Source organism: Tympanuchus pallidicinctus, unplaced genomic scaffold (genome assembly GCF_026119805.1).
Source record: "Tympanuchus pallidicinctus isolate F22 unplaced genomic scaffold, pur_lepc_1.0 scaffold7, whole genome shotgun sequence".
NCBI classification, from domain to species: domain Eukaryota; kingdom Metazoa; phylum Chordata; class Aves; order Galliformes; family Phasianidae; genus Tympanuchus; species Tympanuchus pallidicinctus.
The window spans coordinates 1,186,384-1,209,587 of NW_026294791.1; the positions used below are offsets into that span (position 1 = coordinate 1,186,384).

A 23,204-nucleotide genomic window follows, 5' to 3' on the forward strand; every position below is an offset into this window, starting at 1 on the left:
GCTTCTTCAGATAAACGCTCTGCCTTCCAATAAACTGAAATTGCCACTTTGACTGGGTAAACATCCTTCTCCTTCGCTGCCAGCAAAGCCGTGCCCCAAACGCCTGAGTGAAACCCAGCAGCTCCTCACGCAGCCCTCATGCAGCAGCGGATCGCTATGGAAGTGCCCGCCTTACCGGCACCACGAGGAGCGCGCAGCCCCGTCGCGTTACACCCCGAAGTAAAAACGGGTTTATCGGAGGCCGTCGGGAGCACCGAGATCGGGAGCCGCGTTTACCGGGGCCGCCGGCAGCGCAACGGTGCCCTGCCGAGGGTCGTCCCGCCCGGCTGAGGTAAGCGGCCGTTAAAGGAGCCCCGCCCGCGGGGGTTTGGCTCTCGGAGCGCCGCTGCCCGCCCCGGGGCGCTGGGCTCAGCTCCGCGCGTCCCACACGTGCATGTGGCCCTAGAGGCCGCGCCGCTCCCCCCCGAGAAGGAACCGCGCAGCAGCAGCGCAGAACCCCGCAGGCGCGGTGCTGGGAGCCCGAATCGCGCAGCCCTGCCCGAAGCGGCCGCTGTACGGGAACGCGGGGCTGGAGTCTTGTTCCTCACGCCGCTAACGGCCGCCGCCGTATCTGAGAGAATTCCTGATGAAGGAGGCCCCTTGTTGCTCGTTTTGCTCTCGGCTGGATGTGGGTGACCGCCGTTTGGTTAAGGACAGACTTTTGCTGCGCTGAATGCTGAGCAGAGGGAGGTATTCTGCAGAGCCGCAGTGCCCGCTCCTGAATCACACCGTAATATTCACCCCTTTTTTATAGGCAGAAGGAAATGCTGACAAAGCTCACCATCTACCCCCCGTGCACTGCATGTGTCTGTGCCCTGCGAGGCTCCAAATATCACCAGTTTCCTTTTATATGTCTGTCTTATTTCCCCTCTACCTTCTTTTGGTTCACGCTACGTTTATACCTTCCGATCACACACTGTGAAACCAGGGTCGGTGTATTTTAAAATAAGACTCCAATAGAAGTTTATATGGCATCACATCTCTCATCGAGGCCCCTCATTCATTGCTCCGCCTCACCGGGTGCCTTTAGCTTCCATTTGCAGAAGGTTTGGCAGCAGCAGCCACACACTGTGCTCAGCTGGCACCAGCAAGGCTTGGGCGGCATCTTAACTGGTGGGTGATGCACTGATGCGAAGGTGCCCCCCAGGTGGCCCAAGCCTGAGTCACAATGGCAGGAACTGAACTGAGAAACACCAATCCACTGCCCACCATGAAATGCAGTTGCTTTCTTTGTTTCTGCTTGAGGTTCAGCAGCAAACTCTGCTTTTCCATACAGTTCTTTCTCGCTGAGTTGTGTTGAAACAGAGGGTGTGTTTCCAAGAGCTGTCATGGAGCAGTTGTTGATATGCCAGGTGTTGCATAAACCCTCTGCTTTTCTATGAGGCTTTTATATGGAGTATTTCATAGAATGAACAGAATCATTAAGGATTTGCTAAATATTATTTTAACTGTTACTGAATTCCGCAATCTGATTTGCTTTGCTGTTGGTTGTGAAGGTCTTCATGTGCAGAGCATTCCTCCAAGGCAAGGGAACAAAGCTGAGCCTAAAGTAACTCTGTCATCTCTCTCAAGTCTGAATTAAGACACAGTGCTGCAAGAGCAAGCACTACCAAAAGCTTAACCTTGTGCTCGACTGCAAAAATAAGAAGATTGAAAGGGCACGGCCCCTGCTGCAAATGGAGATATCGTGTGCTGAGCTCTGTACCAACCTCCCTGCACCGCCAGGGCTTCTTGGGGCAGAAGGTGATGTCAAGGGAAGTTCAGAGTCATCAGTTCTCTGAGCTGAGGTGGTGTCTGCAGTTCTAAAATGCAGCTTGGGAAAGCACCATCAGTGTCTGACAGAAGGTGATGTTTGGTAGTGGTGGTGAGCACGGGCTGTGGAGTATTTGTAGAAAGCAGAGAGGGCTGCGGCAGAAGAGGCCAAAGGAAAAGGTTCTAACACAGTACTATTGATGGTTGCAGTGTCAGCTCCTAGAGCCCAGGCAAAGCTTTGCCTTCTGAGACCCACAGCTGCCAGGGGTGAGCAGCAGAGCTGTTCTTCCACTGAGTCAGTTCTCAAGGGAGAAGTTTGTGTGATCAAAATGAGAATGTGCCAAAGCAGAGCTGTACGTGCAACACATATGGCAACCTGGTGGGTGCAAGCTTACTGGCAGGGGGAGAATTACAAACTGTTGTGTCAGATATTTACTGCCTAAAACAAACTGTGGTGATTACAGAAACAGGGGAAGGGAGGGCTTCTCTCACAGGTGGGATATGAGTCACAGGCCTGGTGCTGCCAAGCTTCCAGAGGTATAAATCTGAAAGCAGTCACCATTAGTTGTGAATAATGTGTTGAGGTCAAGGTGCTGCATGCTTCAACTCACTTTTATGATCCACTGAATGCTGGGATTAGAGAAAAAGTGTGAGCAAAGAATATGGATTTTCCTGAATATAGCGGTGGCTGGGGGAGGCTGGGGGGAAGGGAATTGGATATAAATGATACAGTGGAATGTGAATTTGTGTCATTGGCAATTTCTGCTCAGCTGGAAGTGAAAGATGAAGTAATTTATCTGGGATCAAGTTATGTATAAAAGGAGACTTGCAAAGCTAAACAAAGCAATGCAAAACAGAGAGCTGGGAAGGGCTTAGTTGGCCAGTGCCTACACTGGGTTTGTAAGGTAAAAAAAGCTATCTAAAAATGCAATAAGTTCCAGATATTGAAAAGCCTCCTCTTTCCCAAATATTTTAATGAGAATGGGAGAAAGTTAGAGCTGATGAGGGAAGAAGACTGGAGCTGGGTCAGAGAACAGACAAGGGCTTGTGTTAAAGTTATTGCTAGAGAACACAGCATTCAAACTCAGAAGTGAAATCAGCAGATGCAGACATCACGCTCTGGTTATGTTGAGTTGTAGATCTGGAAATAACCTCGAGAAAGAGTAATTGTGAAGGAAAGGTACTGAGTCATCAGCAATGAAATGATAAGTGAGGAGGGACGGCTGGCTGCGAGTTAATTACTGAATGCTTGAAAAGCCATGATAGTGATAGGACCAGGGGGAATGGTTTCAAGCTACGGCAGGGGAGATTCAGGCTGGACATTAGGAAGTATTACTGCTCAGAAAGGGTGGTCAGGCACTGCAATGGATGCCCAGGGAGGTGGTGGAGGCACCGAGCCTGGGGTGTTCAAGGAAAGACTGGATGTTGTGTTGAGGGACATGGTTTAGTGGGAGCTATTGGGAATAGGTGAACGGTTGGACTGGGTGATCTTGAAGGTCTTTTCCAACCTTGGTGATTCTATGATTCTATGAGAGAAAATGGGAGCCGACCCCCAGAATCTGCTGTGACTGCCACCAGTGATCTGTCATGAAAGGTAAATGGTTGCTTTTTCTCATGTGTTGGCTTCATGTAACGGTTGCCTTTTTTTGCTTGTGTTTCTGCACATCCAATGGTGCATGAGGCAACACCAAGGCAGTCGTAATGCTTGAGAAGCACAAGTATTGGTATTGTAATTATGATCAGTGTAATGGTTTCAGCTCGCTACAGATCAGAAGCAGCACTCTCCTTCAGGCTCCACGTTTCAGCAAGTTGTGTGCACATCACAGCCTCCTTCCTTTCCTTTTTTCTTTGGGCCTCTTGGTCAGCTTTGCTCACTGGCCTCCCGGTTCCCACGTTAGCAATAGGTTTCCCTGCCCTTTCGTTTGAATGCTTTTCTCCAGACAGTCGTTTCTAAAAGTTTCCTTCAGGGCCCCATTAGGCGATGTCTTTTCTGGCAACACTGCAGTTTGTGCAGCTCCCACCCTGGTGATGGAGGCCCCTGTGCTGGTGGGAGCTGGTGATTCAAAGCAGGAAAACACCTGGCTGGAAAGCAATCCAACTTACTGTGCAAGACCACGACTCACGTCGTAGTAGAAGAGGAAACCCTAACTGTGGTTGAGGAGAGCCGTGTCAAACCATGGCTGAAGCATGTGCTGCCCTGTGCTTGCTCCATTCATCCCATCTGCCTTTCTGCCCACCATACCTTCAGTGAGCTTCAGCTGCCCACTGTGCAGGGTAATATTGAAGCAGCTGCTACAGCAGTCCATGGGATAACGATGACTTGTGTGTCTGTTTCTTCAGTGTTCCAGGTAGTCCAAGTGCTGGGTTTACAGCTGTTGTTCACGCCAGTGAGCCTGCGTTTGCCTTTGCCTAGCAGAATGAAATTGGTTACTTAGTTCTGCAAGTACAGTTGCTCTGCCTCCTTGAAACCAAGCAAAGTGTGGCTGAATTCACTCTGAGATATGAGTCCAACAGGGCAATTCTAGGGAATCCTATGGAGGATGCAGTGTCATACTGCATCTTCTATGAAGTTAAGAATGATGGAGTTTTGTTGCTGCTGTTTCCAATATTCTTGTGGCAAGATTAATTCCCTTCTCTTAAGGAAGGACTTGGCTTTTTTGGTAAATACCAGTCTTGAAATCTCCTTTGATAGATCGCTTCTATAATTTGTGTTATATCCACTGTATTTAATGCTTGCTTTGATCTTTTATCACAGTGCTGCTCCCGTTGTTTTACAAGTATTATTTCTAAAGGGTTTGACTTTGTGAAGCTAACATTCACTGAAGCCATTGAAGATGTGAAACCACAGCCTCGCTTCTCACATCCTCTTCTACAAAATTCACATTTAGTTTCAGTCTCTGCTGCTGTGCTCAGTCCTCCGACCCTTTGAAAAACTACTCTTCCCTCTTAAGGAGTGGATCCTCCTGAAGACTAACAGTGATGAGATGCTTCAAACAGAGTATTTTTAATTGAACCTTCATAGGGTCATTGCATGACTATTTTACCTGCTGGCTTTTTTCAGCTGCCTTGTTTTCAGAATGTTTTTGCTAATTGGGGCATTTGTTCATAGCGCTGTTTGCAGGTCCTGATCGCAACCTGGGCTTTGGTCTTCTGTCTTTGCATCCAGAAATCCCCAGTTTGCAGCTGTTATTTAGCTTTGTGAACCTTTACCTCCAGTTTACAGTCTAATTTTAGTCCCTGCGGCATATTTGTAGCTAAATCTCTCACAATTTACAGACAGACAAACGTTTGTAAACCTTTCAGCATGGAGTAGACAAGCAAATGCACGTGCAGAATGCAATGAGCACCACAAGATTACTCACTGAACATTTCCATTATCTTTGTATTCTTGTACTGTTCCAACTACTGGATGCCACATGGCGTGTTTGGACTCTAGAGGCCTTATTAGAAATAGTAATTATTGCTGTCCAGATTTTGTGAGTGAGCAGCTGAGGCAATCTAACTTGCCAGTGGCTGAGCTGAGAGCAGCAGTCACCTCCTTTGTGCTTCAGTTGCAGACAGCATGCTGTGTTCTCCAGGAGAATGCTGGTATGGTGGCTGTGCAGCAGCATACGTGATTCAAAACTGTAGCTAGTTCTGCATATTTAATGCATAACTTGCCGTAGGTTTTGTTTCAAGCACACCTTCTGAGGGGTAACAGTGTGCAACAAGTCCCAGAGGGGCAGTGTCAGTACCTCTTCCATCTCAGTTTACGCTGGTAGAAGTTCACACTTGATACATTCTATGCTGACACGATGGGCTGGAGATAAGAGCTAGCAATGAATGGCTTTGCTGTGGTCAGAGCCTGTTCAAGCTTTGAAAAGGTTGCTTTTCGTTTTCGTATTCCTTTTTTCGTTTATTCTCTTTTGCCATATGAAAAGATCCTTTTCACTGAGGTTAGTTTGAGCAGCAGTGAGAAACAGCACCGTGGTACATCTGTGTGCCATGAACTATAGTGCCTTGAATTTTAATTGCTTTACATTTAAGTGAGTGGCAACTGATGTGGATTGCACAAGTAACATTCTCATCACTGAGCTCTTTCAGACAGTGGTGAGGCAGTGGCACAGGCTGCCCAAGGAGGCTGTGGATGCCCCATCCCTGCAGGCATTCAAGGCCAGGCTGGATGTGGCTCTGGGCAGCCTGGGCTGCTGGTTGGTGACCTGCACACAGCAGGGGGTTGGAACTGATGAGCGTTGTGCTCCTTTTCAACCCAGGCTATGTTTAGATGACTCTGCAGTCTCAGGCAGACCAGTGATAGTTATGTGAGAGATTGGTGCTTGTTGGTGTGTATGGTCTATGTGCAGGGACACTAGTTGGCATATGGATCCTCTGTGTGCCTCCAAAGTACTCAGAGCCCATGTTACAGTCATGGTGAAGAACCCATGCAATTCAATGTCAGACTGGTAAATAACCTGTGGAACTCACTGGCACGCAATACAGCTGCCAACAACCCAAGCAAGCTTAGAAAAAGGTTTTGAAAATGTAAATACCAAGAACCAGAGAGCATGTAATATTTGGGGAAGAGGTGAATCTGGAGATGCTTAAATAAGTGTGTTAAGAATCTCACTGCGATTTGATTGCAACTGCTGAGCTGTCCGTGTATTCAAGGTTCCTGTGACGAGGATCTTGGTGTTGTGCTTGCATGACAGCTACTTCAGTTCCTGGCACTCAGGATGCTGGGTTTTACCACTCAGTTCTGCACTTAGTGGAAAGAAGGCCCAGGCCTGATGAAAAGGCCTTTGCAAGGTCAAAGCAGGCAGAGACGAAAAGCAGACAGAAGAGCAAATCTAACAAGTCGAACATGAAGCTGAGGTCGTGACATGGCACTGGGCTGCTGACAAAATGAGAGCTGCCCTCACGCCCCAAAGCTCTCGCTGCCAGAGGTGAGCAACACAGGCATCTCCAGACCTAATCCGTTACCACCACCTACATGGGTTACAAGGGAGAGGGGGAGCCGTACTGTGTATTTTTTTGTCCTTCTTCCATTATCTCCTGGTAAGCTGCCCGTATTTTTTGGCTGCAGCATTCACCCGTGCAAAGAGACAAATCCTTCCTTCCCGGTGAAACTGAAGGCAGCTCTGCTGTTAATGTGTGTGCAGTGAGACAGGGGTGAAGGTTTCAGCCCCAAACCACCGCGTGCGATGGGTTCAGCAGGGAAGGAGCCGACCTCCTCCTTGAGCACTGAAATGCTCTCAGGTATCTCTCCTAGCGTGACAGCCTTCAGCCAGCAAGCTGCAAGGTAAGACCACGCTTTCAGTGCTGGTATTTGGAAGGATGAGCGTTTCCGTGCAGCAGTAAACACCCCACGTGTTGTGGCAGCTCAGGTAACGCAGGCAGCTCAACTCTGAGGATGTGGACATTGAAAAAAATACCTTCCACACCTCACATTCTGGCTGCTGATTGTATGTGGCTGTTCTCTTACAATTTCCTTCCTGCACAGGCAGCAATCACTAATTTTAGACTGGCTTACATGTGAGAGTAACATTTCAGGCTTGGAAACGGTTTTGCTACTTGCTTCTTAAGAACAAACCTATCCCATCTTTCTAGGTGACGTGCTGCTCTGTGAATGTAAGTGACAGATGGCAGAGCTCTTGATTGCAAAGAGGAAGCAACCATGGCACACAACTATTTTGGCTTGAAGGTGTCCAGGACTAAATGACAAAACTGATCGATTTGTGCAATAGCTGTTAGAGAAAAGCACACATTGCCTAGCAACATTCAAAAGGAAAATTATAATCTCTAGGTTTTGCTGCCAACAGTCATCAAGTGGATAATACTAGACAACTAATTACATGTAGGTTAGCATTTATATTAGCTTTGTAATTCTTATAAAAACATTCTGAGTCTTGCTATGACTGTTTTACAGCCTTTGGTTTGGTAATGCACAGTCAGGTGATCTTGTTTCCTTTTTTCTTTTATTTTTTTTACCATTCTGTTAATGTCAGCCTTACAAAATACATCCCCTGCGTGTGTTCCCTGCAATGTGTGCAGCCAGCTCCGTTACCCTGAGCTGGGTGAGATGCACAGACTCCTCAGTGAGTGGAAATCACACATATTGGTACGCAGTTCAGAGGCTCCTTTGTGCTCCCTGTTGTTAGCAGTGCTGCAGTGCCCAAGGTCCTGCTCTGAGCAGCATGGAGGAGGCTTCAGGACCAATGCCCTCCCCTCGCTGCACCCTGAGCCCCATGCAGTGCTGCCTGCATGGCACCAACTCCTGCCCACCCCGAGCACACAGCTCTGGCATAAAAACAGTCTTTGCTGTGATAAGAGGTAGGAGAGAAGGACCAGTAGAACAAACCTTAGGGAGAGCATTGCTCATGGAATGCTCAGCCATTTTACAGGGTACAGTAAACTCCTTCTATGCTTGTATTCCTTCAGAGCATTTCAAGTGTTTCCTTAAAAGGTTGGGGTGATCAGTCAGAGAAGTGATAATAATCCAACCTCTCACATTCCCAGGTGCTTGCCGTCTTGCAAGGCTACCTCTGACATCCTGGGCAAACTTTTAACTGCTTTCAAGACCACTCAGCAGGAAGGAGACTCTGATATTTTGTTTTCTGCATCTCAGAAGATCCAAATTTCCTCATATGCACTGAATAAATGCCATTTCTCTCTGCCATGTTCTGCTTCGTACAGAGCAGCAAAGCCAAACCGCAGACAAACTGATATGAGGTGATGAATCCTTCATCCAAAATGAAGAATCTGCCCAGTGACAAATGGAGACAGAGATTTTCAGCGGGGCTGGCAGGCCAAGATGATGAAGGTTTGTTCTTACCTGATGGATTTTTTTCTTATTGAATGGAAAGGAAAATGAAATTGGGCTATTCTGTCAAACAGAAAAGATTTCGTATGGTATCCATGGCTGCTGCATGATGTGTAAATTGTCCTCATTGTAGTGTCTCTTCATTGGGGGTGATCCCAAGCTATTTTACACACTTCAGCCAGAATACCTCAGGAACGGTTTTATCCATCTTGAAGGCAATCAGCTCCAGGTGTTACATGTTCTGTATATTTAACAAGAGAGTGCCTTAGGCTAATAATTGAAGCAGAATGCATCCTGTAAGAATCACCTGCTTTGTATTTCAGTTCCTACAGGAATCCAAGCTCACATTTTTGTGTTTGTAAAAACATGAGGTAAAATTAAAATGATGTTTTACTGGACAAGGCATCCAAAAGCTATTTGTGGTCAGGTAAGGGGGAGAGTTTCAGATCTGGAGTTTTATTTCGGCTCTGATGTTTGACATCTCAAAGGCAGATATGTGTCACGATGGGATTGTCACAAGTCTGTGGGCTTTTAATCACAGCTTCTCTCAAAACAATCTCCCGATGCTCTGCGGAAAGCAGGTCTGTATATCCACAGATCCTCCATTCGTTGCCCTTAAGCAAGAAACCAGCTCATCTGGAACCAAGGTTTGTTCCTGAGCTCCTTCACTGTACAGTGTTTTTTCCCACTGGTTTTCCAGAAGTGCATTTTGTTCCTCCTGGGCAGAGCTGAACGCGTGGTTTTGCCCGCTTCTGTCGTTGTTTAAAACCAGGTTGATCTTATCCAGCAGGCAGATCTGGGGCCCTTCAGCTCCTTGAGCATCCCACAGGTAGCTGAAGGGGCTGCTGTAGTCTCTGAAGAAAATACTTGTCTCTGGTTCTGGAGCCGGCGTGTAGGGCTGTATTAGGCCAATGTTGGCAGCTACATATCCCAGTGTGTTTGCATCAGAGATCTGGGGTTTGTAGTCACCGACCTGCTCCGTGGCCGTGCTGTGGGGGGGTGCTGAGCTCTGTGGGTGCTCCACGTTCTCAGGGACCACGCTGCTGGGCTCCTTTTTGATGTCCACGTTCCTGTATTTCTTGTGCCCTGACAGCTCCTGTATTTCCGTAATTGTGGGGTCACTGTTATCCGGGACCGGCCCACTGAAAATGCTGCTTGTGAATTCGCTCTTCTCCTAGAAAAGAAAAGGATGACTGCACTAACAAACAGGCAGATGTTACCAGTAGGAGTGATATCATGGGAGGATCACAAGGGCGAAATGGGACAATGACTTCTTGGTCTGCATCTCAGCATCCTCTCCTCCTCTCTCCTCCAATCACCACCACAAAGCAGATTACAGTGAGATGTGGAGAACAGACAGAAGAGCTGCACATCTCCATGTTTACATGGACACCTCGAGGTCAGCTTGATTTGGTTCTACTGCATGAAATTTATATCGAGACAAGGTCTAAAGATCAAGCTAAGCTGGGCTCCGGTGCACAGTGCAAATGGGAGGACAAGGATTCTCTGAGTTCTACATCCCCTAGGGCTGAACTCTTTTCTTGTCCATATTTCTCACACCTACAGAGTGATTTTCCATCTGAGTATTTGTAAGTGGAAAAAAAGCTGGGATGCAGTGGTGCAGTTACCTGGAAGGACTTTATCACCCTGCTGTTTTCCATGTGGGGGAAATCTTCAAGCAGCCATTTTGGCAAGACCAGAGCCACTGCTGCCTTAGTTCTTCATCAAAAAAAGAGAGAGAAAACAAGAGTTAGTCTATTTTGTTGTCACTCACTTGTCCATTCTGGATGAAATCGTCCCCAGGGGTGGTGGGGGAACTCCAAGCGTGTTGATCACTCATGGCCTTTGTGGAAGGCTCGGAAGCATTGGGTTTACAGACCCTTGTTCAGGTAGGTTTTCCCATTTGAGCTCTCCATCCTGCTGCTCTGGGTTCCATTTGTGGCAGTGGTGGAGGGTGCTCAGCATAACAGTGATAGGACAAGGGGGAATGGCTTTAAACTGAGACAGGGGAGGTTTGGGTTGGATAGGAGGAGGAAGTGTTTCAGCCAGAGGGTGGTGAGGCAGTGGCACAGGCTGCCCAAGGAGGCTGTGGATGCCCCATCCCTGCAGGCATCCAAGGCCAGGCTGGATGTGGCTCTGGGCAGCCTGGGCTGCTGGTTGGTGACCTGCACACAGCAGGGGTTGGAACTGATGAGCGTTGTGCTCCTGTGCAACCCAGGCCATGCTGTGGTTCTATGGTAATGTCACACTTTGTGACACTCCCCAATCTCTGCCAGTACCAGGGTGCAGATGTGAGGGGCAGCCAACAGACCCTGCATGGGACAGCATTCTCTCCTCATTCGAAAGTAGCGGAACCAAATTCTAGTACAAAACTTACATAAAGAGAGCTGTGTTTTTCCTCTCTCTTCTTTCACTCCCCCTGTATGCACTGTATAATAACAATATATCATGTGTCCCTAAGCCTAGCTTCAATGGGGGAATCATTTTTGCTCTTTCAGTTGTTTTCTCCCATGCTGTGGAATTCACAGGTATCCTTTTCTGCAGCAATGTGATCAATGGGTGCAGCTGCCCTCAGGGAGAGCAGAGCACAGAGAAAAGGATCCGTTTCTGTAGTTAACTTTAAAGTATTCTGGAAGAAAAGCATGAGTTGGAAATAAGGAAAAAAATGTGACAAAAGTGATACCTTTTCCTAGCTGATTTTTTCAACATCAGAATGACAAGAACCACAGATAATATGATCACACTGACACCCATTCCCAGGAAAAACCTGATGTCATCATCTGAAAAAGAAAAAAAAAAAAGGATAAAGAGGGAAAAAATTGATCAGGCAGCTTAAAGATGGCGTTTGTGGTCTGATTCCTCCCTTGTGAATAATTGTGCATCCACAATCAGTCACGCTGACCTCAACTCCTCGCGTTCCTGTTGCTGTCCCTACAGGTTTACCCTCAGTTCTGATGCCTGCAGGAAGAACGCCTGCATTTAAAGCTGGAGGCAGTGAAGCACCAGGCTGAGCACCGAGGGCCCTTTCCTGTGCAGATGGGAGCTGTAGGCAAGTAATTCTAAGAAGTGTGGTCATTGTGTTTAACCATTTCCCACGCAGAGGTACCTTCCAGAAATGCTCAAGTGAATTTTTCAGTTCACGTCGGTTTTGTTTTGTTTTAAATACTGAAACAGATCATAGCATAATCTTCACCAGAACGCATGCAGAACACAATTGCAGTTAGAAAAATAGATGGGAAAAGTTTAAGCAAGTCTTTGGCTCAGATTGTAAGGGCAGAAGTCGGTCACTGTTAGGCTACTGCGTCTGCTAACATTCCTTCTCATAGGCTGGATGTGGCTCTGGGCAGCCTGGTCTGCTGGTTGGTGACCCTGCACATAACAGGAGGTTAAAACTAGATGAGCACTGTGGTCCTTTTCAACCCAGATCATTCTGTGATTCTATGATCTTTTATTTTCCTTATTTTCTTACCTCCAATTTTCTGGAATGTACATTTTATTACATGTCTCATAAGAAAACAAAGCTTAAATTGCAGGATGATGCATGTTCTGCTCACTCTGCTCACTACTTTCTCAATATGTGGCTTACTTTCCCGTCAAGTGAAAATCTCTTTTCTGGCTCTGACCTCTCAAAAATATGTGGAGTTTTTTCCTTTCCTAAATCTCCAGATGCCACACTTGCTGCTCTGGCCAAAACTTTTCTGCTCAAGCAGAAACTCTCGCTTACCAAGACTGAAATACTCTGCTCTTACCATGCGAAGCCTCCTGGTAGATGATGTCCAACATCCTGTCCTCTGAAGAAACTGCAGCAGAGAGAGGAAAAAATGCCCATCACTTCATTTACAGAAGTAAAGTGGATGAAGTAGAAGTTACTGTTTATTTTATTCATATTATTTAGAAAAAATGGCTTCCAGAAACATCATGCCCCTCTGCAAGAACCACAGGCTGATCGTGCTTAGGCTGACTGGCTTTGATAAGAACACAGCTAACATCCTCATCTGCAGTCTTAGAGCTGACAGAGACAATTCAGAACACCCAGCACCACGTCCTGAGCTCATAGGCTGCTTGAACATACCTGGTAACTTCTACAAGAGTCACTGATCGGTGAGTTTGGACTTATTTGGATGAAAAGGAGTGAAAACCATTTGGAATTCACAGTACTTTCATGGTGGCCAATGCACTGAGCTTGTCCAGGCCTGGCAAAGCCATGCAGGCACGGAGGAGAAACACCCATCAGAATTCTGCTTTGCACCAGCTCTGCAAGGACCAGCACAAACCCACAGGGAAAGCCTTCACTGCTTTGTAAAGCTATCTGTGTGCAGTTCTCCCTTCCAAACTCTGCCTACATGGTACTGTACCAGAGAGGTATGCAGCAATGTCAGCCCTGGTGTCCAACTGTATTTCATGTCACCAAGTTGGCACTGGGCTTTGACCTGAGCTGACCTGGCTAATGTTGCAGCTGTTTCAGCAAAGCTATAATGCAATTCACTAGCAAAAATCAGGGGCAAGAAACCATGGAAAAGGTCTTTAATTTTGTAGATTTGAGACAAATGCTTTTCCTAGCAAGTACTTCAATTCCCTCACGCAGAGCAGCTTAGAGGAAGAGCACACTCAGCTCTGCATTACAAAGCAGCCCTTGGTTATATGGAATTGTGGAAGGAAAGTGCCTGAGCCAACAACTCAGCAGCACTGGAATGAAGCACTTGTGGAGGACGGTGTCACACTGGCACATTTAGCTGTGGAACAGCTCTGGGGCTGCTGGGAGGTGTCTTCTGCACTCAGCTTTTGGGCTGTGCAAGGCTTGTCCTGGCTTAGGAAAGGGCCATCAGGATGTCCAGCTCTTGAGGGCAGTCACAGCCTACACACATTGCTGGAGACGAGAAATAGATTGTTCTTACTGTCTCTTTTAATTGGCCCATGCCCTATTTAATATTAAATACTTTCCAGAACTGAAGCCTGCCTACATCCAGCTCCAGGTGAGATGAGGCTGGCTGCAGCTTGGCCGGTTCTCTGTCAAAGTTGGGTTTGTTTTGTCTTTACTTTAACAACTGCCAAACAGGGAAAGCAGCAACCTCATCTGCTCTGTCCCAAAAAGGGAGAATGACTCCAGTGATGTATTTTGTAGAGTAACATGCAATTCTCAGGTGTGCTGTTAGAGATCTGTGCATGATAGCAAGGAGTATCAGCTAGAAGAGGCTTTCATAGAGGTGTGTTAAAGTCTGCAGTGTGTCCTGCAGCCATAAGATTTCCTTCTAGACCTTGCTTTTCTCTCTGGTCCACAGCAGGCTTTTACCTCTTGTTTCTAAAACTACAAAACTGGCAGACTGTGAGGATACCACCGAGCTGAGCTCTGCAGCTCCACCGCAGCAGGCAGCAACTTCTACACATGGAGCTTACCTTGGCCAGAGCTTGGTTTGCTCACTCCATCTGGGTAGGCTGCATACACTGACACGCTGATGTGGCTTCCTGCTGCTGCATCCTCTGGAAAGAAGCAATAGTTGCCTTTAAGTTGTATCTATTAGCTGCTTTTAAAGCTGTGGATTTGCTCAAGAGCTTCTGATAGAGCAGTGAAAGGAGAGGAGGTGTGGGGTTTACAGATGAAAGAGCAAAGACTTGGCCAGATAACTGTTTAGGAAGTGCTCTGAAGCCAACGAACACCAGAATGAAGGTGGGAACCAGGAGACAGGTGGGACAGGTCTGAGATCTCGCTGCTGCTGGGCTCGCAGGTTGGCCATTGCAGGGCCATGAGCCCTGGCCATTACAGGGTGAGGAGATGAGCTGAAGTTGCAGCCTCATTACATCTAGTGTTTTGCCCTCTCTCTCTGTATAAATGCACATCTGTATTTCTGTGCTTTCACAAGCTCCAGGCACTACCCTACTTTCACTCCCTGCCACCTCGCTCATCTCTTCCTTCTCTTTCTCTGCTTCTTTTTTTCCTCCTGGCCTTCAGCTGTGGAACCAAATGCCACTGGGTGCCCTCAAGTCTTCTATCACTTCGCTCTTGAATGCTCCCATGCTCCAAAATCAAGTGGGCAGGGGCTCAGTTCCAGATGAAGTATTGATTTTACAACACCTTGACAATCTGCACCCAACAGCAAAAAGGACTCTTGGATATCTTACCTCGGATGTAGGTGTGGGTGTCCTGGCCTGGGACTTTCTTCCAAAAGAACTCTTCCTCGTGGCTGTATGGAGCTGTACAAAGCCACTCCACTATGAACCACAGTGGGGGGGTCCTGCTGTGCCGGGGGGGCTGCCAGGCCACCAATATGGTGCTCTGGTTCTTGTGCTGCACATCCACAGCCAGTGGTGGTGGGAAGGCTGCAAAGAGAGGAGGTGGCATGGGGACCTGTAGTGAGAGCAGTGAGATTGGAGGGCTGCTGTGCCGGAGGGGGTAAGGGCTGGGGGGGGGGAGGAGATGTTCTTGGATATCTCCATCTACGTCTGTCTGTCTGTCTCTATATTTGATATTGAGATATACACACACATGCATGCCACACAAAAGCACGTGTTCAGTTTTGTCATGTCTCCTCCGTCTGAAATGCTTTACCTGACAGATTTACAGGAAACCTGTGTGATTCTGATCAGGAGGAGATTAGAGAATTTTTTCCACCTTGTTTATACAGCAAAGCATCTGTTTAGTCACACTCACTGTTTGTCCTTCATTTGAATGGGACTTTCCCCTCCCATTGTTCGCAAAAAGAGACATTTTCAAAAATAGGAAAGTGCGGCTGTGGGGAAAACCACAACGTGTGGCACAGGGAGCCTGAGGCACCCAGAAGCCTTTCCTCCCTTCATGCCTGGCAGCTCCAGCTCCCGGCCTGGACACTCTGGCTATTTTGGGAGCTGTGAGCACGGACGGTGCCCTGCCAGCAGGACAAGCTTATTTTTAAACTCATTGCTGCAGCTTTCGGAGGCGAAGCGCTGAGCTGTGCTGCTGGGGCATCTCCAAGGACTGTGGCCTTGTCTGGAGGACACTGCGTTCCCTTGGCAGACGGGCTCCGCTCTCGCTTTAAACCCACGTGCGTGCACGATAACGTTTCTCCCCTCGCCATTCAGATAAAAGGCCGAAGCAGGAGAGCTCGATGTCCCACCTTCCGGGCTGGGGTCCCGGCGGAGCGGCACACGGGCGGGGCTCGAAGCCCCTCGGGCGTTGTAGGCGGTGACGCGGAGGTCGAGCAGTGCTGGAGGCAGGAGGAGGCTGCAGGCTGCGCTCGACGTGTTGCAGAGGGGACGCGAGGCTCCGGCCCACACGGCGTAACCCAGGATGGGTGTGCGGGCACCGCGGGGCGGCTGCGGGGGGCGAGAGGTGGAGATGGGGATGGAGTGGGGATCGTGGTGGGGATGGGATGGGGATGGCTCCCCGCCCTCTGATGCCGTCGTCACCGTCATTCGGTCGCTGCGGCGAGCGAAGCGTTGCTTGCTACTGCCCCTTAGTGTTTGGAGCTAACGTGCTAAAAGAGAGCAAGAGCCGCCCCGAAAGGGCCTTACCTTGATCAAGACTGTCACCTCGTGGCTGCCGTTGGGGAACTGCCGGCCCAGCCGCCGCCACACGTCGGGTGCTGCCGCGGGGGCTGAGGGACACAGCCGGGACGTGCCTTGAGATGCCCACGTCGGAGCATCGCCTGCGTGCCCATTTCTGGCTGCCCTGAGCCCCCGGGCCGGACTGTGTCACACCGAGGTGACGGTGTGTGGGAAAGGATAAGAGCTGCCCTGGGCTCCTCGCCCTGCTGCTGCCGGCCAGAATATCTCAGCTGACTTCACCCAGCCCAGCTTCAAAGGGGAAAGGCTGCCATGAGGGGGCAGGGGGACCAATCATGGCATTGTAGAATCGTCTGAGTTGGAACAGGCTTTTAAAAACCACCTGGTCCCACTCCCTGCAATGAGCAGGGACACCCACAGCTCCATAGGTGCTCAGAGCCCCATCCCTGACCTTGGGTGTCTGCAGGGCTGGGGCACCCTGCCTCTATGGGCACCCTGTGCCACCGCCTCACCTCCCTTAGTGTAAAGAACATTCTCCTTACATCTCATCTAACTCTCCCCTCTTTTAGTTTGAAGCCATCTCCTCTTATCCTATCAAGGACACATCCTACTGAAGAGTCTGAAATGCTCTTTCCAATTTACTGGAGGAAAGCAAGCTGCCAAAGATGGAAAAACACACCAAATCCCCCCTTTTTTTGCTGTCTGCACAGCTCAGCACTTCTGCAGCGACCTCAAGAGCCAGACAAGCCACCACTGCACACAGCACAGCGTGGCCCTGCAATGCCCTACCACCACTTACCAGCCTCAGGTGTGCTGTAGATGAAGGGCAGACCCCAAGCACTCCAGGGGCTGCCTGCAGCGCTGAGCCGGCACCGTGCCTGGAACACGTAGCTGGTGGCACTCTGAAGCTGGTGTCCACGCTGCACTGCACTGTCCCATGCTGTCACCTGCAGGGCAAACAAGCAATAGGGCCACCACGCTCACCTGGGGACGCTCAGCCCACTGAGCACGTGGTGCTGCTAAACCCACAGTGCAGCCCAGCCTGGGGGTCTGCTGCTGAGGAGAAAGCAGTGGGTGAGCACAGCCGGAGAGCGTGAGCAGGTGCCCATGCTTGGCACAACGGTTGGGCTTGTCCAGGTTTCCCTGCGCCACTTTGGAGCTCATGTAGTACTCATGGTGGGAATGATCTTGGAGGTCTTTTCCAGCCTTAATGACTCTGTGATTCTTTGATTCCTATGCATTAAGGTCAGGGGAAAGACAACTGAACCCATTTAACCCAGGACACCGCAGAGCTCTGTCCCGCTGGCACCGGGCCAGTCCCCCATTTTGGCAGCTCTGCTGAGTGCTGGGACTGAGGGTCAGCCATCTGCCAGCCCCAGGGAGGGTTCCGAAAAGGACCTTGGTGCAGTTTGCCCAAGTGTAGCTGTGTGTGTGTCGATGAGGAGGGAATTGATTAAGTGGGTGTTTGCTGAGCACCACCAGTGGCCTTTTTGCACCTTGCCCTTGCAGAGCTAGAGAAGACTTACAAATATGACAATTTCTGCTTTTTGCTTAAAGAAGCAGTGTTAATGCTGATGGAAGGGATGTTCTACCCACTCTGCTCCCTAGGGACCCCAACCCGTGGCTCTATAATGGGGCTTAGTGCCATCTCACCTGCCACTCCGCAGCACCCACTGCCTTGTGCCGCTCCTCGCAGCGCACGTCCTGCAGCTCCGTCTGCTGTCGCCAGTGGATGGTGGTGGTGGGAGGTGACCCAGCCGTTGTCTCTGCTCTCTCAGCCAGGGGCACTGCGGGCACCACTGCGAGGAGAGCAGCAGCCATCAGCCGGGGATCACAGCACCGTGTGGGCACAGCATGCTGGAGATGCCCGTGGTTGCAGCCCCAGCGCAGGGCACAGTGTGTGCTGCGGCGTACCGAGCTGCTGCAGGTCGAGGTGCTGAGGAGCTGAGCGTGCTGTGCCCAGTGCATTGCTGGCCTGCACCCACACCAGGTAGTGACTGCTGCCATTCAGTGCACTCAAGGGCACCGGTGCATCCGTGGGGAACACATCCTCCTGCGCTGTCTGCGTGCTGTGGGGCAGAAAGCAGCCACGCTCAGAGCCCTGAGTGGGGAACAGTCATCTCCAGAGCTGCAGTTTTTCACTCTTCAAGTGAACTAGCAAATCATTCTCTTTGGTTCCTGGCACTGCTGCATGGCATTCATGTTTCTGCTGCAGGAAGGGAGTTCCCACAGCTCGCTCAGGCTGCAGGGTTCAGAGTTTGCACCCCAGAGGCTCCTTTGGTGGTTCATCAGAAAACCCACACAGACTGCACGTAATTGAATAGCAGAGTGGGTTGACAATGAAAGCCCAGCAGCCTCACGCCGTGGGGGCTTGGCCTTGCATGTGGCACAGCATGTGTAGGGCTAGGGCAGGAAGGCCACTGGTGTACAGTCCTTATTTCCTCATGGCGTTTTTGTTTAGGTGCTTGGGCACCCTTAGGTTCATGCTGGGAATGGGGTTGCTGTGCCCTGAGTGCTGGATGCCCAAGGAGGCTGTGGATGCCCCATCCCTGCAGGCATTCAAGGCCAGGCTGGATGTGGCTCTGGGCAGCCTGGGCTGCTGGTTGGTGACCTGCACACAGCAGGGGGTTGGAACTGATGAGCATTGGGGTCCTTTTCAACCCAGGCCATTCTAGGATTCTGTGATCTGGTTCCCCAGTGCCTGTGGGCCCCTACCTGCGCAGGTGGAGGCTGTAGTTGGTGTGCAGCAGTGTCGGCTGCCCGGCGTCCCATGTGCATGCCAGGCTCCCCGAGCGCTCAGGGATGGCACAGCTCAGGTTGGCGGGGGGCTCTGGGGGGTCTGCAGAGAGGCAGCATCAGCATACCCACCTTCAGCCCTACTGCTCCCCCATCACCCCTAACCCCACAGCGGTACTCACAGCCGGCCCAGAGCTCCGTCCCGCAGATCACCTCGTTCCAGTAGCTGTTGGGGCAGCGGGCGAGGCAGGTGATGATGCTGAAGGGCAGGCGGAAACCACGCAGCTGCAGCTGGGCTGCACTGCTGTTGAGGAGGCGTGGGGGACCCTCGGGGGCTGTGAGGTTGAGCAGGATGGAGAGGCTCGCCCACGGGCAGTCCAGCGCCGAGACACAGGTGATGGAGACGTTGGAACCCATTGGCACCACTGAGCCTGGCTCGATCCTCACGTGCCCCAGGCACCTGATTTGGGCAGCACCTGCACAACGCTCACAGCTTCAGTACAGCCCCCAAGTGCAGGGTGCAAGCAGCTGGTGACTCATTGCTCAGCTCGGAAACAGCCTCACCAGTTTTACCTTCTGCTCTAATGCTTGAATGACTGCAGGGAAATAACGCATAGACTGAAAGCTCTGATCCCTGAGATTACAGCAGCGCCCTGACTCGTGCTATCAGATTGGGGCTCTGCAGCAGCACTGATAAAGCTCATGCTCAAATGACAACAGCTCGATTTGGCTTTCCTGGAAAAGGCACAGCTATGCCATGCCGTGCTGTGCCATGCCGCGCTGGATGGCTACTTACCTCTGCCCAGGATGCAGAGCAGAATATGGAGCACGAAAGCCTCTCCGCCTCCCGCCATGGCCTGGGCTGCAGCTGCTGCCTGTGTGGGGCATAGCCTGGGGATGAGGGAAGGCATCAGTGCTGCCAGGCACCCAGCCTGGGGTGCTGAGGGCAGTCGGGGACACTGGGAAGCCAGCCCCCATGCCCAGTGTGGCAAGAGATCTGATGGAGCAATGGCTGCACAGCTGGGATGGAGATCAAAATTCCACTGAAACTCAGGGAAAAATAATTTTGCCATAAAGGTGCCGGGGCTTGTGAGTGGGCTGCTGTGCAGCCTCCATCCCTGGAAACAGCCAAACCCACATGGCTGTGGTGCCATGGGATGGGAACACCAAACTCTCTTGACGTCCCCAACCTACTGTGATCCAGCTGCTGCCTCTCAGACCCAGCAGGGGCTTTCCTACCTCTCCAAGGACACAAGCTCATGGCTCCAGGCTCCCCTGAAGTTCCCTGCACTCCCTTCACCCTCCTTCCCACCTGGCTCACTTCTCCCATCCCACTGCACCCGCTGGCCCTGGGGGCAGTGATGAAGGGCTCCTTTTTGGGAACGGGGCACAGAATCCACTGTAAAAGCTTCAAAAGAGCATTATCCACCCCGAGCTTCAAAAAGCTTCAAAGCAGCACAGTCCATCCCGAAACAACCTCCCAAATGCAGCTCACGCCTTTGCACTTCTCCCCCTGTTACCTTCGGGATGTGTGCGCTGACCTCATTTTCTTCAAGCACAGTGAAAGCATTCATAAGGAGCAGCCAGGCGCCAAACTGACCCAGGGAGGGGCTCTGAAGGCCTCCCAGCTGCCCGCACACCTCCTGCAAGTTGGAGCAAATTAAAAGAAACAACACTCGTGGTCTAGGAAGAACTCTGAGCAAATAATAAATGCTCACGGCAGCCAGTTGCAGCGTGAAGTCACAGCTCTGCTCCTCAGGGCATTTCTTATGCACACGTTTTCATTCCAATTTACAGCACTGGCAAACTCCAAAGCCAGAAGGCACGAGTGCAGTCTCGTCTCCAGATACGTCTCTCTGATCCCATCTCTGTTACAAATCCCCCAGCACCCTGTTGCCGAACAGATGAAAAGCAAAGAGCAAAGCAGAAAGAAGCCATCTCAGCCCTCGAGCCTGCAGGTGGTTACCGGGGTCAGGAGCACGCGGGAGCCGAGCGGTGACAACAGGAGTGGGGCTGCTGCCCCACGGCGATGGGATGGGGACCCATTGCAGCCTCACTGCTGGTCACAGCGAGCAGCAACAGCGACTGCCGGCAGCACTGACCTACATTGCATGCTGAGAAAGCACAGTTTCCACTTTGAGTCAGTCCATGGGAAAACCCAGCATCCCTTAAAGCAACAGGCTCACGTGTGCGCTTCTTGCCCTCTTGCAGGATGATGTTTTCCTGGCAAACTCCGTGATTTCGTTACGCTCGTCTCACTCTGTGCTCTGCAACAGACACCTCACGCTGCCATCCCCACCACTGCGGGGGCTGCCGAACCCCAGATTTCACCAAGGAACTCTTTTATGTCCTGTGACTAAACCCCAAAGCCTCCGGTGACACAGCCCATAGGAGCGGGGCTGTGCGTGCCCATTCCTCTGCTGCTGTTTCCCAGTGCTCAGGGCTGGAAAACCCGGGCGAAGCAGAGCAAGGGCTGCTGGTGCCACCCTCCCTGTTTGCCCCAGTTTGTCCCCTCCACCCCCACCCCGTCAGCGGAAGGGTTAACCTCAGTGACAGTGTTAACCTCTTTAGATGCTGCAACCACAGGAAATACCGCACAGCTCGGCTCACCCTGCAGCACAAGTAAAGGTCATGGAAGATCGTTTCCCAGGCAGGGCAGCCCTCTCATCGGGGCTCTGGTGGATCTGTGCCATGGTGCTGGGAGGTGAAGGGCAGCGGTGGGCAAAGCTCTGCCCTGCTGCAGTGCCAAACAAGAGGCTGCAATGCCTTTGGACACGGAGTGAGCTCACGGGGCTGCAGAGGGAATCTGGGCTTGTTACTGACGTGTTTCATGCAATATGGAAGGAAAAAGTACTTGTATCATCCAGTGACATTTTCAGAGGCTCTTGCCTTCCTTTGGAATAAAATCTCACTTCCTTCCCTTCTCCGCACTGACAAACCCGACACTCCGTCCTCCCCTCAGGGCAGCTGCAGCTCTGTGTTCTCCCATCCCTCTGCCCTTCCCTCCAGGGCTTTTCATCTCCTGCTTTATCTGCCCTGTGGCCTGAGTTCTAGAGGTGTAAATAGCCCTGCTGCTGCTGCAGAGGGAGTCCTGATGGCACAGCACAGCACGGCGTGGCACAGCATGGAATCACAGAATGGCCAGGGTTGGAAGTGACCTCAAGGATCACGAATCTCCAACCCCCTAGCCATATGCAGGGCCACCAACCCCCCCTTCAATGCTAGAATGCCACAGTATGGTGCAGCACAGCACAGCACTGCATGGCACTGCATGGCACGGCATGGCACAGCATGGCACAGCATGCCACTGCACACTTCTCCACCCTGCTGCACATTTCTCCCCATCCTCTTCCCATGCCTGCACCCCCATTCTGAAGCCTTTGCTCCGACTTCATTCCCTCACTCCAGTGCCAGATATTCCAGTCTCAGTGCTGGGCATCACCCGGGCAGAGCCCCCAGATTTGCCCAGGAGGGGAAACACGGAGGGTCCTCGCTGCCATCCCCTCACCACACATGGGCGATGGCATCTCACAGCCACTTCCTCGCCCGCCCTATTGGGGTGAAATCGGCGGATTTTGCTACTTTTGGTGAACTCAGAGCTGAGAGCCCCGCGGAGCTGGTTGTGCCCGGGGCTGCGGGGTCGTGGTGACACGTGGGTGCGGTGCACGTGGCTGTGCGAGTGGCAGCGCGGTGACACGGACAGCTGGTCCCGCTGGTCCCGCTGGCTCTGACCGCAGCCGGCAGCTCCGAGAGCCATAGCCGGCCCTTATGCCTGTGCCACTGACCTAAAATTGGCGGTGGGGCCGAGTGCAGACATCGGGAAGGAGGAACCCGCAAACAGCCGCTTTTGGGGCGGGATTTCCCCGAACGAAGCAGCCGGGACGGGGGGTTCGGAGGGGGAGGTGCAGGTACTGCGATGGGCCGGGCACGTTCGCTGTTTTGTCTTTGCACGAAACACCGGCCCGCGTGCTTCGCTGCTCTGCCGTAACCTACTTTTATTTTAATTTCCCTTCCAAGCCGCCTCATTGCGGTTTCCCCTCCCCCCCCCCGGAGTCTCACGGCCCGGCAGGCAGCGAGTGGGCCCTGAGCCCCGGGGAAACCCCTAGAGCGGGGCTCCCTGTATTTCAGCAGGAAGGAGCAGCACAGGGAGCACTTCCATGCGTGCCAACCTGCGGTGCCACCACCACGCGACGCCCCCCATATCCCGCACTGCAAAGCGCAGACACCCACTCCCCCCAGCAACGCCCCCCTGCTGCCAGGCCCCCTCAGCCCCCCGTGCAATGCAGCATCCCGTGCCCTCTTGCAGTGCCCCTCGCACCTCCAATCCCAGTGCCCCCCCCGCAACGCACACCGTCCCCGCGCACAGCCGCCCCAATTCCCGCCCTTCCGGCTCCCACGCTGC

At 51.4% G+C, this 23,204-nt stretch overlaps 1 protein-coding gene and 1 long non-coding RNA gene across 7 annotated transcripts; one reads left to right on the forward strand and one right to left on the reverse strand.

Annotated features, from left to right (window-relative positions):
* Positions 1-250: 250 nt before the first annotated feature.
* Positions 251-13,991, forward strand: LOC128072781 (uncharacterized). Of its 2 annotated transcripts, XR_008202432.1 has the most exons (5): positions 251-331; positions 6,854-7,069; positions 8,287-8,590; positions 9,684-10,479; positions 11,528-13,991. It is a non-coding gene; the product is annotated as an uncharacterized LOC128072781 (long non-coding RNA). The 2 variants fall into 2 exon arrangements; XR_008202433.1 differs by lacking the exon at positions 9,684-10,479.
* Positions 8,588-21,280, reverse strand: IL23R (interleukin 23 receptor). Of its 5 annotated transcripts, none has more exons than XM_052666864.1 (15): positions 20,521-21,280; positions 20,323-20,445; positions 19,599-19,693; positions 18,985-19,278; positions 17,981-18,135; positions 17,720-17,865; positions 16,866-17,013; positions 16,076-16,158; positions 15,679-15,877; positions 14,708-14,905; positions 13,985-14,068; positions 12,340-12,390; positions 11,274-11,370; positions 10,219-10,309; positions 8,588-9,764 (listed from the first exon to the last, which is right to left on the reverse strand). In XM_052666864.1, the coding sequence occupies exons 2-15, from the start codon at positions 20,374-20,376 to the stop codon at positions 9,138-9,140; spliced, it is 2,322 nt and encodes a 773-aa protein (XP_052522824.1). In that variant the 5' UTR covers positions 20,377-20,445; positions 20,521-21,280; the 3' UTR covers positions 8,588-9,137. The 5 variants fall into 5 exon arrangements, with proteins under 5 accessions (XP_052522824.1, XP_052522826.1, XP_052522822.1 ...); XM_052666866.1 differs by adding an exon at positions 18,782-18,905 and having other exon boundaries at positions 19,599-19,734; positions 20,323-21,280; XM_052666862.1 differs by having other exon boundaries at positions 19,599-20,670; positions 20,769-21,280.
* Between the last annotated feature and the right edge of the window lie 1,924 nt (positions 21,281-23,204).